Genomic DNA, 14,152 nt, shown 5'->3' on the forward strand with positions numbered 1-14,152 from the left:
AGGACTTGCTGTCTGCGGCTTTCTTGTCTCATCTGACAGAGGGCCCCAGAACAGATGGCAAAGCAGTTGGTATCCTAGGCTATTTTTGGTGGGGGAGTTAGTGAGATGTGAACATGGTGGGGCCCAGGTGGTCTCAGACACTGGGAGCTTCACAAGCAACAAGTGTGGGGTGGGGGAAGGATGCTCCCTCCAGGATTTTGTGGGCAAATTCACGTACCTTTCACAATAGGGCCAAAGGCCATTTCCTCTGTGCAACCTTGTTTGATTTCCGCAATGGAGCACACACTCACTCCAAAGATGCAGGTTAAGAATCCATCCTCTAAGCGTCCCCCATTTCTTGATTATGGCTCCAAACATACTGAGAGATAATGTCCTAAAGGGATCTCATCTGATGCGTCTCTGGGCCTCTCCTGCTCTGGCCCACCTGCCTCTCCCAGTTATCACAGGTAAGGAAGTTAGGAGTCCAGACTTTGGAATCACACAGCTGAAATCCACTCCTGGCTCCTTTCTAGCAGAATAACCGTGACCAAGTTTGTAAATCTGTTTTCTCATCCATAAAACAGGTGATTATTGTGCCTGCCTTCCAGCAATTAAAGGCTTGTTTTGCTCAAAGTACAGTGGATAGCTACCTGTGCAGGCCCATAGATGAGATAGGTATCTTTCACGCCAAGGCCCGCAAGGGGTTGTGGGCCCTCCATCCCTTTTGTGGCATTTCGCCTGGTGTGGGCGTGCCGGCCGGCGGGAGGGAGGTGTTCCTGGGCACCAGGGGGTCCAGAGGGGCCAGAAGTCACCCAGGGAGAAGAGAGGGGCCGGGCTGGGCTGGAAGAAAAGGTCTGCGACGTAGCGGCTTTCCGCGGCCTCCCTGCAGACGCACAACCCTCTCGCCCCCGTCCGCCTCCTCTCCTTCCCGCCCCAGCTCTCTCCTCTAATTCTGCGGCTTCCCCAAGTAGAAGGTGGGTGTGGGGGGGCGGGGGAAAGAGAGCCCCTGTACTAATGTGGGGAGAGGGGCCTCCTGCCCAGACTGTGGGGGAGGAGGGGGCGCCCAGGTCTTTGGGGGGACCCGGGAAATCCCCAGAAATAAGGGCGGGATCTGGGTAGCCCGAACTAGGCTGCCAGGGAGTCGCCGAACCCGCAACGATAGTCCACGGAGTTCCTGAGACAGCGGCGACTGGGACTTCCAGTGCAGGGGGCGGGGTCATAGGGGCGTGGTCTTCCAGGAAGGGGCGGTGCTCAGGTCATTAGGGCTAAACTTCGCCGCAAGGGGCGGAGTCTAGAGTGGGCGGGGCTTTCCTGGAGGCGGGCCAGGGGCGGGGCATCTGGACGGGAGGTGGAGCGTGGAGGTGCGCGCTGGTCCCCCTCCCTCGGACCCGGGTGTCCACGTGACGAGGCAGCGCGGAGCCGCCACGGGCCGGGCCCATCCCGCCGCAGCGGCCCCGGGGCCGAGCAGAGTCGAGGTGCGGAGGGATCGGCGCAGAGCGGACCCCCGAGCGCGGCCAGGTGAGGCCGCCTGGGCGGAGGGGGCGGGGGCTGCGCCGGGCGGGCCCTGGCGGGTGCAGGGGGCGTGTTTGCATGTCTGGGGGCGGCAGGGGGAGTGGGTCCGAGGGCGAGCGCCTGTGGCTGTTTGGGCGCTCGCGCCTGCTGTCGCAGGACCAGGGTTGGCTCTGCGCCGGTCCTGGTTCTGCTCGCGGGGCTCGGGGTGTGCGGGACTGTGCGTGCACGCGCGTGTTTGTGTGGAGGGGCCCCGGGTGTGTATCTGCGTATGCGCTAGGCCGTCATTGTGCCTGGCCCGGGTGCGGGGCGCGGGCCTGCCCGGCGCAGCCCCTCCTGCGCGGGTGTTTTCCAAACAGGCTTCCTGCGGAGATGGGCTCTGCTGCAGCCGTAGCTGGAGGGGGGAGCGCCGCCCCCACAGGCCTCCAGAGACCCAGACAGCCCGGGGACTGCAGACAGACACCTGAGGGAGGAAGGGGGCGCGCACCCGGGATGGGTCCAGAGGCCTGGCCGAAGGGCGAGGCCAAGATGGACAGACTGAGGCAGATGGATAGGGAAGTGGAGGTGGACAAACGGGCGGAGATGGGGAAGGAGGTGGGAAGGGAGGTGGTGAAAAGGACAGAGGCGGGGAGGACGGAGAGTCATTGAGAAAGCAGACAGACAGAGGCCAGACCCGCGAAGAGGCGGAAAGATGAAAAAGGACAGATTCCAATAACCTGCCAGAAGGAAGGTCCTGGGGCTGAGAGCTAAACCCAGGAGCTGAGTCTGAGATGAGGAGTTAAGGACCCCCAACTCCTGGGGTACCCTTCTTCCAAAAACATCCCAGACTGGGGTCCTGGCCAAAAAGAAGCCTCTGGCCATCCCAAGTTAGTTCATCCCTCCAACCCCACCACATTTTCCCATCCTCTGTGGGCTTCTCCCTCTTGGTTCCATTCCACCTATCAACTCCCTTCCCTGGTATCCCAGCAACCCAGGGCAGTTTAGGAGAGGCAGAGGTGAAGTGGTTGCCATAGCAACAGAGGCGGTGAAAGGTCATTCTGGCATTAGCCTAGGTGGCCCAGCAGCAGGCCAGAGCTGGCATTGAGGGGGGATGGGATGGGAGGCTACAAAATTCTTTTTCTCCTCTCCCATTCTGCCCAGAATGGTGCTGGAAGGAAACCCCGACGTGGGGTCCCCCCGAACCTCAGATCTCCAGCACCCTGGGAGCCAGGGCTCCTGCATCCTCTCTTCTGGTGAAGATGTGCAGCCAGGCGAGGAGCCCATCAAGTATGGCGAACTCATCGTCCTGGGGTGAGCATCCCTGGCCCAGGTGGGGTGGGGCACCAAGCTCCCTGCAGGGCAACCAAACCAAGGGCCCAGTCCTCCCCGTCTATGACCTTCTGCTCTTTGTCCTTCCTCACCTTCCCAGCTGAGAGACAGAGTTGATCAAACCCACTCAATTCATAATTGTTATTTTATCTTCCCATTTTTCATAAATTACGAAGACAACTCTTAACTACCCACCTGTTTCTGATCAGAAAAAAAGTAACACAGCTGCCTTTCATGAACCACCTCGTGAGTGTGTAGTTTGAGGTGAAGAACTCTGGTTCTCTATCAAAATTGCTTGGTTCAAATCCTGCCTCTGCAAGTTGTTTAACTTCCCTCTGCCTCCGTTTTCCCCTTTTACAAATAGGGATGATGATAATACCTCAGAGGGTTGTTGGAAGGAAGGAATAAGGTGATTGCTGTAAAGCACGTAGAACAGTGCCTGGCACGTATCAAGTGTTCTGGGAGGCAGGCCTGTGCCAAGCCCTTTCATGGACATTATTTCATTTCAATCTTCACAAAGATGCTGTGAGGAAGGAGGTGAGGAAACCGAGGCTCAGAGAGGGGAAGTGACTGGTCCAAGGGCACACAGCTGGTAAGTGGCAGGGCTGGGATTTGGATCCAGGTTTCTTACTCTAGGTCTAGTGCACTTTCACTAAGCCACGGCTGATTTTCATGCTACAGATGAGAAAACTGAGGCCAGAAGAGAGGAAGTGATGTGAGTTGGTGGCTGGGTAGACTTCTTGGTCTCTGTCTGGTCAGGATCCCTGCAACAACCACTTTGCTTTCCCCCCAGACACAGACCCCTCCTTCTCCCCCATGAATACTTCCTTCTGGCCTTTCTCTCTGCCATCTGCCCTGAAGAAAATATCCGAGAAGCTATGTTATCATTATGATAATTTTGTAGAAATAATACTGGCTACTGTTTGTTGACATACACATGCCATGTGCTTTAAAAATTTTTTTTTTTATTGATTTCAGAGAGGAAGGGAGAGGAAGAGAGAGATAGAAACATCAATGATGAGAGAGAATCACTGATCAGCTGCCTCCTGCATGCCCCCTCCTGAGGATGGACCCCGAAACTTGGGCATGAAATCAAACCGTGACCTCCTGGTTCATAGGTCAACACTCAACCACTGAGCCACACCGGCCAGGCCCATGTGCTTTTAAAAATAATAATAGCTAACATTTATTAAGGGTCTGCTATATATATGTCAGACTCTGTGCCAAGCATTTTTAAAGGCTTTATCTCGTTTAGTTCTCACAATGAACCCACAGGTAGCCCCTGATAAATTAGCCCCGTTTTACAGAGGTCATGTGATAAATGGACAAGCCAGGATTTCAGCTAGGCCCTTCTGAGCCCCAGCCTGTGTCCTGAACTGCCCCACCCCATAGGTGGAAGGAGCTTACAAGGGTAAGAGTGATGCCCCTCTCAGGGGTGCTTGCCTTAGAATAGCAGCTGCCTGGTATTCCAAAGTCAGGGCTGCCTTTGCAGATGGAGGTGAGACCAGTGATGGGGGAGAGTGCAGCCCTAGGGTCAGGTCCTCTTGACAGCTGGTGGTTCAATGCCGAGCATTGAAGCCCACACTGGCTGTACATCTGAGCCACCTGGAGAACACATGGAAAGTGGCCAGGGACAGGCCCATCCCAAACCTACAGAATCACCATCTCCATGGGTAGGGCCAGGGAATCTGTATTTTAACAAGCTCCTAGAACAGCCGTGGGCAAACTACGGCCCGAGGGCTGGATCCAGCCCGTTTGAAATGAATAAAACTAAAAAAAAAAAAAAAAAAAAAAAAAAAGACCGTACCCTTTTATGTAATGATGTTTACTTTGAATTTATATTAGTTCACACAAACACTCCATCCATGCTTTTGTTCCGGCCCTCCGGTCCAGTTTAAGAACCCATTGTGGCCCTCGAGTCAAAAAGTTTGCCCACCCCTGTCCTAGAAGGTTCTGATCAGGTGGTCCTTGGCTGTATTTGGCAGCTCTTCATCCTGTCAAACCATCCACTGCTCCCCACTGCTTACAGACTAAAGGCCAGACTCCTCAGCCTGGTTTTCTGGGCCCTTCCACGAACCTCATCTTCTCCTGTTGCACTTCACCACCTGAGTCACCATGCCCTGATCTCATCAAGCTCTGCCAGCCTCAGGGCCATTGCTTACGATGAGCCTTACCTCGAAAAGGGCTTCTGCAGGAGAGGCTGGAGTCAGACAGACCCGAGTTCAAATCTAGACTTTTTCACTTATTGGCCTGGGACCTCGGGCAAGTCATTTTACCTCCCTGAGCCTCAATTTTCCTCATTTGTAAAATGGGAAGAAAGACACTTGCTTGGCAGGACATCACGCAGGTTCCATTAGGTAATTACTGAAGCACCAGGAACATGGGAGGCTCCAGTACGTGGCAGCAATCAAGTCTGTGACTCACCCCATCCTTGCTTTCCACATCATTCCCTCCGGACAAGAGCTGGAAAGGAAGGTAGAAATTTGATGTGAATGGCTGTATGGAAGGCGTGGCATTGTGGGTCTATTTTTTTCTTTCATTCTGGTTTCCAGTAGTACTGTGGTGTCATAAATGGCAGTTTGCTAAAGGTGACACCTTTCCAGTTCTTCAAGGCCCAGTAGAGGTGTGCTCTCTCCTAGAAACTTGATCCTGGGGCCAGAATTCCCTTCTCCGGCCTCTGGGCTTGTAATGCACTTGACTTGTGCTTGGGTCATGGCAGGTGGCACCCAGGTTCCTTGAAAAGCTGAGGATCCCCTTCTGCCACCACTAGGGCATAGAACTGACCTGTGCTTCATCACTTATGCCACCCCAGTGCCCAGCACCTGGCCGGGCACGGCTCAGGGGGCCAGGAATCACTGGTTAATTGAATGAAAAATCCTTTCAAGGTGTTCTGACCCAGTCTGCTCCCGAAAGGCCCCACTTTGATCAGTAGGGTCTTCTGGTTTCAGGTGGTCCTAGGGCTTGTTTATTAAGGTAGGATCCGCCCAGAAGTTGGCAGTTCCTACTAGCCTCTCAAAGGCTCACTTGTATCTCTCTCCCTGCAACCTTTGCTTACCTCCCCATATCCACAGCTACAATGGTTGTCTATCCAGTGGGGACAAGGGCCGCCGGCGAAGCCGCCTGGCACTGAACCGCAGGCCACATGCCAACGGAGTGAAGCCAGACGTCATGCACCATATCTCCACGCCGCTCGTCTCCAAGGCAAGCAGCTTCTCCCAGCAGACCCGGGTCACGGTCCTGCCCTTGCTGCCCACACCCCACTGGAGCCCGGAGCTCACTGTGTCTTTACTCATTGCCTCCTGGGCTGCCAGAGAAATGGTGCTGGTGGGGGAGCCTTTGCAGGGTGCACCGTCCTTTCCAGTTTGCGAAGCATTTCCTTCACCACCAGACGCCATCCACTGGACAGTTAGCAGCATTATGTATTTATTTATTTAATATTTGTATTGATTTCAGAGAGAGGGAGAGAGAGATAGAAACATCAACAATGAGAGAGAATCATTGATCAGGTGCCTCCTGCACGCCCCACACTGGGGATCTACCCCGCAACCTGGGCATGTGCCCTGACTGGGAATCGAACCGTGACTTCCTAGTTCATAGGTCAACACTCAACCCCAGAGCCACGCCAGCCGGGCAGCATTATTTTATTTTATTTTAAATAAATTTTTTATTGATTTCAGAGAGGAAGGGAGAGGGAGAGAGAGACAGAAACATCAATGATGAGAGAGAATCATTGATTGGCTGCCTCCTGCATGCCTCCCACTGGGGATCGAGCCTGCAACCTGGGCATGTGCCCTTGACTGGAATTGAAACAGGGATCCTTCAGTCCACAGGCTGACGCTCTATCCACTGAGCCAAACCAGCGAGGGCTAATTTTAGAGGCAGCCCAGGGTCAGAGAGGGGACATGAGAGTCACACAGCAATGACAAAGGAAAAGCCTTTGGGTTAGAATCGGGGCTCTGTTGTTTCCTGCTCCATGACTAGGCCAATTTCTTCTCTCTGAGCTGCTGTTCCCTCAGCTGTACAATGGGAATGATAACCATGTCTTCTTGTTGGGGTGGCTGGAGCGAGCAAAGAAGGTAACCTGTGTGAGTGCTGGCTGGGCCGCACGCCTCTGCAAAGGGTAGAATCACCATTCCCTGGGAGTGGCCGCTGGCCTTGGGCCCCAGCTTCTAGTTCAGAGGTTCACCCTTCTCATGGCCGCTCACTCTTCGTTCCCCCGCCAGGCACTGAGTAACCGGGGCCAGCACAGCATCTCGTACACACTGTCCCGGAGCCATTCGGTCATAGTCGAATACACACATGACAGTGACACAGACATGTTCCAGGTATGCTCGGGCCCTTCCGCACGCCTCCTGGCCACCAGCCTCAATGGTCGGCTCTACACACCTTCCAGGGGGAGGCTGGGGGACCGAAGGCCCTGGGGAAGGTGCTTTGGGGGCCTTAGTGCAGTTGGCCTCTCTTCAGATGAGGAAGCAGGACATCCCAGCAAGGGTCACACAGCAGGTAGTCGCTGTATCAAGATTCAAACCCCAGACCGGACGCCCCAGCTGTGGGAGGACGTACAGTTTAGGGGTTCAGAGTGCCGTGTGAGAGTCACACCGCCTGGCTCGGATCCCAGCTCCGTTGCTTACTAGCTTGGTGGCTTTGAGAAAGAGTCCCCTAAGCTCTCCAGGCCTTGCTTACCTCATCGCTCAGGTGGGGCCCAGAATAGTACCCGCCCGAGGAGTTATTGGGAAGATTAACTGAGATACGGCACAGAAAATGCTTAGGAAGGAGCCTGGCATATAATAAACACTACAGATTCATTAGTTCTGCTAATATGTGAGCACTTCCAGACCATGGCTATCACCCTTTCACTGTGCAGTCAGCAAATCGGCTAGTTTTTATTGAGGGGGATGCTCCCCAGAGCTTTGGGGGAGGTGAGGGCGAAGCCCTGGACCTTAGCAACTGGACTTGGAGCTCCCCGGGGACTTGAGATGGTGCTGCCCCTCATTATTTGGTGACTCTGCATGCAGAGCAGCTACCAGGAACCCTGGGGGTGGGAAGCCGGGGGATTGACCTGCACACACGGCATCCCTGTGCTTGCCTTCCCTTTCCTCACAGATCGGCCGCTCCACAGAGAACATGATCGACTTTGTGGTAACAGACACGTCTCCTGGAGGAGGGGTGGCCGAGGGCCCCTCTCCCCAGAGCACCATCTCCCGCTATGCCTGCCGCATCCTGTGTGACCGCCGGCCGCCCTATACTGCCCGCATCTATGCCGCCGGCTTCGATGCCTCCAGCAACATCTTCCTTGGAGTGAGTGAGCCCCAGGCAGGGCCCAGCGCTTCATCTGAGAGTGAGCTGTGGGGTAGGCTGGGGAGGGGCAGCATCCTGGGGTGATGGACCAGCCCTCAGTAATCATAACTATGACCTGTGCAGGGCTTAGCACCCCACTTAACCAATGAGCAAAGTGAGGTTCAGAGAGGTCAGATGATGTCCAAGGCCAGGCAGTGCCAACGTTAGTCCCCTCTGGGCTACCTGTGACCTTGAGGATAGAGGGACAGCCCCCCTGGCTCATGACCTGCTGGGGGGCCACTTGAGGGCGTGGTCTGATCCCACGTGTGGTCCCAGGAGCGGGCAGCCAAATGGCGGACCCCCGATGGCCTGATGGACGGCTTAACCACCAATGGGGTCCTGGTGATGCACCCAGCGGGCGGCTTCTCTGAGGACTCGGCCCCAGGTGTCTGGCGGGAGATCTCAGTCTGTGGGAACGTCTATACTCTGAGGGACAGCCGCTCGGCACAGCAGCGGGGGAAGCTGGTAGGTGGTCTGTCCCCTCCCTCCCTCCCCGCGCAGTCATCCTTCCTGGGATCTCCAAATCTGCCCGTCCCCCTGCCCAAGCCAGGAGGTGGTCTCCAGTCCTCCTGCACGAGGGAGCCCCAACAGGCTCCAGGTGCCGCTTGCTGCACAGAGGGGACCAGGCTAACGTCCCCAAGTACCACCCTTGTTGGCGGTCAAGGAAGTGGAGCACACACAGGCACGCCATGCAGTACCAAATGGCTTGCAGTGGTTCTCAACCTTCTGGCCCTTTAAATACAGTTCCTTATGTTGTGACCCAACCATAAAATTATTTTCGTTGCTACTTCATAACTGTGATGTTGCTGCTGTGATGAATCGTAATGTAAATATCTGACATGCAGGATGGTCTTAGGCGACCCCTGTGAAAGGGTCGTTCGACCCCCAAAGGGGTCGTGACCCACAGGTTGAGAACCGCTGCCTTAGAGGATGCCAGCAGCGGAACAAAATCACACGCTCTTATGAGAGTGACACTTGGCCCATGTGTGAGCAGTTTACAGCCTAAAGTGTTGGCAGTTTGTAACGTGTCTGTCACATTCAGACGGGTTTAGCTTTACTATCCTCTCCCAGCGGGAGGGCCTATGGAGTAAGTAGTTCTGACGCAGGTGACAGCGAATGCTCTATGTGGTCCAGATAGGAAGCTGGGAGAGGTCATGTGGCCAAGTTCCTCAATGGCCAATGCAGAGCTCTTTCTGGGTATGAACGTGTCGGGCAAGGAAATGCAAAACCTCAAGGGAAAACGTGGCTTATCTTTCCAGAGCCTAAATTCTACTGGGAGGTTTGGGGAAACATTATTTTTAAAAATTACGCACGCGAATGTGTCACTACCATTCGCTGAGTTCCAGGCACGCTCCAGTTTACATTGATTGACTCATGAGAACCACTTGACATACAGGAAAGTGGAATCCATCTGGAGGGTAAGGAAGTGAAGACACAGAAAGGTCGAGTCACTCCACCAGGCACACAGATTTAGTAACTGGTGAGGCCAGAAATCACACCCAGGCAGTCTAGCTCTAGAGTCCGGGCTTTAACCCAGCCTTTGGGACAGCTGCTGTGGGCTCAGTCCCCAGTAATAGAAGAGTTTCCTGCCTCTGCCACTAGGGGGGAGCCTGGGAAAACTCTGGGTCCAGACCTGATTTGACGGATGAGGTAACCAAGGCCCACACTCTGTTGAGTGAGGGATCCTGTGTGCCTGGGAGCACCTGCCAGCCCTCCTTCTGAGATGGTGCTGCCTGTTTCTTGGTCCTCCCCCCTCCTCTGCCCCAACCCTCCCCTTCTCTGTCCCAGCCACACCCCCTCCCCCAGCCTGCTCTGACAGTCCAGGGTGCCCTCTCCAGGGAGGTTCTGTGGGATGGATGGGTGGCTAGTCCGGGGAGATGGCTGCCTGATGGTAGGGGCGTGGGGGCCTCTTGGGCAGTCAGGCCCTTCTGCTCCCCTGGCAGGTGGAGAACGAGTCCAATGTGCTGCAGGACGGCTCCCTCATCGACCTGTGTGGGGCCACGCTGCTGTGGCGCACGCCGGCGGGGCTGCTGCGGGCGCCCACGCTGAAGCAGCTGGAGGCCCAGCGGCAGGAAGCCAACGCCGCGCGGCCCCAGTGCCCCGTGGGCCTCAGCACCCTGGCCTTCCCCAGCCCCGCCCGGGGCCGCACGGCGCCTGACAAGCAGCAGCCTTGGGTCTACGTTCGTTGCGGCCATGTCCACGGCTATCACGGCTGGGGCTGTCGGCAAGAGCGGGGTCCCCAGGAGCGCGAGTGTCCTCTCTGCCGTCTCGTGGGGCCCTATGTGCCCCTGTGGCTCGGCCAGGAGGCCGGCCTCTGTCTGGACCCCGGACCACCCAGCCACGCCTTTGCACCCTGCGGCCATGTCTGCTCTGAGAAGACTGCCCGCTACTGGGCCCAGACACCGCTGCCCCATGGCACGCACGCTTTCCATGCCGCCTGCCCCTTCTGTGGGGCCTGGCTCACCGGCGAGCATGGCTGTGTCCGCCTCATTTTCCAGGGACCGCTGGACTAGGCTCCCAGGACCCCCTGCTGCCTCGCCCACCTGCCCACCCAGGTCCCCCACCTCCTGCAGCCTAGAGGGAGCTCTGCATGTGGGACTCTACCTGCTGGCACCTCGCCACACCACGTGGACGCATCGGATGGGCTGTGCCCCTCCCCTTTTAACCCAGAGGTGTTCCTGAGGCCCGTACTCCAGCAGGGATGACGGGGTCCTCAGCACCAGCTCTGTCCTGGCCTGATGGGAGAAAGCCCACCACCATCCCTGGCCCCTCCTGGGGTGTCTCACATCACGCCGCCTACACTGTGCCGCTGGGGGAGTGAAAGGGCCCTGGGCCCCTGACCCCCAGTTTAGGCTGGCTGTGCCCGGAGCCTGCTGACCCAGCTTCAGCTATTCCCCCTGCTGCTGCCGTGGGATTCTGTAAACCTTGCTGCTCAGCTGCCCCCACCAACCCCACGTGTCCCGCATGTGTGCAGTGCCCCAGCCCCTGACGGAGTTCCAGGCGGCGGCAGGCTGGGACCAGCCTCTGCTGATACCACTGTGGGCTGGACTCCATGCCAGGTGGGTTCTGGGGACACAAAGACAATCAGGCCTGGTCCCTGCCTGGTGGAGTACACAGCCTAGTGGACGACAGACCGCGTTGCCGAATGACAGCATGGCTTCCTGTGTGCGCGGGTCGGAGAGTTACCAGAGGCTGCGGTGCGGGTCTCACCGGCAGGTGGAAAAGTGAAGGAGGGTCACAGGGGAGGTGGCATAGGAGCTCAGGGATCCCCCACAGGAAGGGGAGGGTGCCCTTGGCAGGAGGGAGAGGGAACACAGGCTCAGAGGTAAGGATGCAGGAACTGAGTGGGGTTCAGAGTGGCTGGAGCAGGGGCTCCCGGAGGGCAGGAGGTTGAGGCTGTGCTGACAGGGAAGATGCTGGATGGAGGATTCGGAACCTCATTTGCGGACAGTCAGGAGCCCAGGGAGGAGAGAGGACTCGCAGTTCCAGAGCTTTGGCTGTGATATAAGGGCTACCATTCCCGAATGCCCACTTGTGCCCCGCACTGTGCTAATGATAATAATAACTATGTTCATCGATCACTCACCAGGCATCGGGCTCTGCTTCTCAGAGGTTCGGGTATTTAATCCTCCTGGGAACCCAGGGAGGGCGGTGTTACCATTCCTATTTATGGGCAGATTAAGGCATGTGCTCCACGTCCCGCTGCTAGGAAGTGGCCAGGTCAGATTCCTGTCCACGGCTGCCTGCCTGGACGCAGGGCCTGCCCTCTTCTCCATTACACGGTGCTGCTTTCCTTGACTGGGTGGGAGCCGTGGGGAGGGCAGCCCAGGTAAGAGGAGCAGCCTGGGCACAGGTGCGGCCTGGAAAATGGGCCGGGTGTGGAGGGGGCAGAAAAGAGGGTGGGGACATTGGACTGGGGCCTGGTGGGCTGTGGTTGCCATGGAGGCCAAGTCTGAATCGGATCCCTGAGCCAAGACAAGCTTGTGGTGCTGCTGAGGTTGCCCCCAGACTATGTCTAGGGCAACGGTTGCCAACCGGTGGTCCGCCGACCACTGGTGGTCTGTGAGGTCCAAAAGGTTGGCGACCGCTGCTCTAGGGGGAGTGAGCTAGGGCGACAGGTAGAGGTTCTGGAGATATAAAAACCTGAAGAAGAGGCTCTGAATACAAGCCTGACCTGGACATCATCCCCAGTGGAAGATGGCTGTCTTAGGGAGTGCAGATTCCTAGGGGGCGGAGGGCGAGGGGGGGGGGGGGGGCGGGAGGACAGCCGCCCCAGGCCACACAGCCAGTTGGAGCATAGAGACCCGACCTGGGGCTATTGAGAGGACAGAGGGCCCCCATGAGTGGTGAGAGGGGGATGTGATCAGCCTTGCTTCCAGACCATCACACTGCCAGAGTAGGGGAGCCCCGCTGGGGATGCTGGGAGGGGTATGGGAGCATGGCGGCTCCTACACACACACACACACACACACACACACACAGCACTAGGAATCCAACTCTACCCAGTGGCTTTCTCTCGACCCGGTTGGGAACCAGATGGGAACATCCTGGTCCCATCTAGCAGGGAATCTCAGACTCTGGAAGAGAGATGAGCAACGGGCACAGGCACAACCCCAAGGAGAGCTCAGAAGTGGTGGTGGAGGGGATCAGACAGCCCTGGTCTGGGCCCAGCTCTGCCCTTTTCCACTCCTGGAGTCTCCGTTTCCTCAGTTGTTAAATGGAATAAAAGTCCCGTCACCAGGTGGTTGTGAATTATGGAGGATACCTGTAATACAGTAGGTACTTAATGTTCTTTCCTCACCCGTCTCTTCTTCATTCCCATGAGAAGAGACAAGGCTGGGACAGTCAGGACTCCAGTTGCGTGTGTGTGTGTGTGTGTGTGTGTGTGTGTGTGTGTGTGTGTTGAGGCAGGTGGAGTTTGAGGAAGGCTGAATCCCAGTTCAGGGACACCGGAGGACATGCTAGGTGGCCTTAGGGAAGTCGATGAACCTATTAGCCTCAGTTTCCCCATCTGTACAATAGGTAAAATAATGATATCCTATTTCAAGGTTTTTTTGCAAAATTAAATGAGACCCTCCATGTCCAGCTGCTAGTACAGGACCCCAGTGAGGCTCGGAGTAGCTAGGATCAGAAAAATGCAGCTTGTTGAGGCTCCCAGGGGTACTGGGGTCTTTTGTTGGCCTGAATTGCCCACTGGTGGCAGTGGACAGCACTACTACCTCCTTTACCGGTGTACATTTCAACTCCACCCCCGTCAGGAAGAAAGATTTTATACTCAAAGACCATGAAAATGAAGCACAAGAAAGAAGGGTGGCATTCCTAAGGACATAGACCAATTTATTGAGCTCCTCCTACGATCATCATCATCAGCGCGAACAGTTGCACTGTTGTGCCAAGCAGAGCTTGGGCACCTTTGTGAACAAGCAGCTGGTGCTCACGTTGGGCAGATGTTGCTTTGGGGCAAGACAGGTGTGGCAAAGCCAAGACAGGCAAGGAGGGGATGTGGATTTCAGGTGCCCCCTTCTCCCCGCATCCTCTCTGCACAACACTAGGGGGCAGCACTAACCAGTCCACACTTCACTGAAGCTGACATCCCTCAGAGTGGAATGGAAACAACTATTAGCCCAGTTTTTCTGCCAACACTCAGAGTGGTAAAGCGACCCAACCAAGGACACAGCCAGTAGGCGGTGGAGGCCAGATTCACTTCAGATGGCCTGACTCCGCCTCCATTCTGATCGGGGACCCTCACCATACTCCCCTAGGTCCCAGCTGGGCCCCAGGCACTTTCATAGGCTGTGCCCCACCCAGGCCCTACTCCAGTGAGACCATCCAGACATACAAGGTGGGTCTCAGGCCCGGCTCTGCCCTGGTCAGCCTTTCTAGGTCGCAGACGGCTTTCTCATCCGCCAGGCGCCCGCCAAGCAGCAAGAAATTGCCAGGCCCCTCGCTTCCTTGTGCTGAAAAAAAAATGAGGCTCAGAGATGTTCAGCGGCTGCCGCCACCACCCTTCCGGCCCATG

General features: G+C 56.5%; 1 protein-coding gene across 4 annotated transcripts; it reads left to right on the forward strand.

The window, feature by feature from the left end:
* Window positions 1-1,340: 1,340 nt before the first annotated feature.
* Window positions 1,341-11,718, forward strand: PELI3 (pellino E3 ubiquitin protein ligase family member 3). 4 transcript variants are annotated; one of them, XM_070427575.1, is made up of 8 exons: window positions 1,341-1,497; window positions 2,629-2,778; window positions 3,317-3,388; window positions 5,868-5,997; window positions 7,020-7,121; window positions 7,900-8,094; window positions 8,410-8,598; window positions 10,077-11,718. In XM_070427575.1, the coding sequence occupies exons 2-8, from the start codon at window positions 2,630-2,632 to the stop codon at window positions 10,644-10,646; spliced, it is 1,407 nt and encodes a 468-aa protein (XP_070283676.1). In that variant the 5' UTR covers window positions 1,341-1,497; window position 2,629; the 3' UTR covers window positions 10,647-11,718. The 4 variants fall into 4 exon arrangements, with proteins under 4 accessions (XP_070283676.1, XP_070283678.1, XP_070283677.1 ...); XM_070427577.1 differs by lacking the exon at window positions 8,410-8,598; XM_070427576.1 differs by lacking the exon at window positions 3,317-3,388.
* Window positions 11,719-14,152: the final 2,434 nt, after the last annotated feature.

The sequence above is a fragment of the Myotis yumanensis genome, unplaced genomic scaffold, assembly GCF_028538775.1.
Source record: "Myotis yumanensis isolate MYYU_CA2020_CCGP unplaced genomic scaffold, mMyoYum1.0.hap1 SCAF_10, whole genome shotgun sequence".
Lineage (NCBI taxonomy): Eukaryota > Metazoa > Chordata > Mammalia > Chiroptera > Vespertilionidae > Myotis > Myotis yumanensis.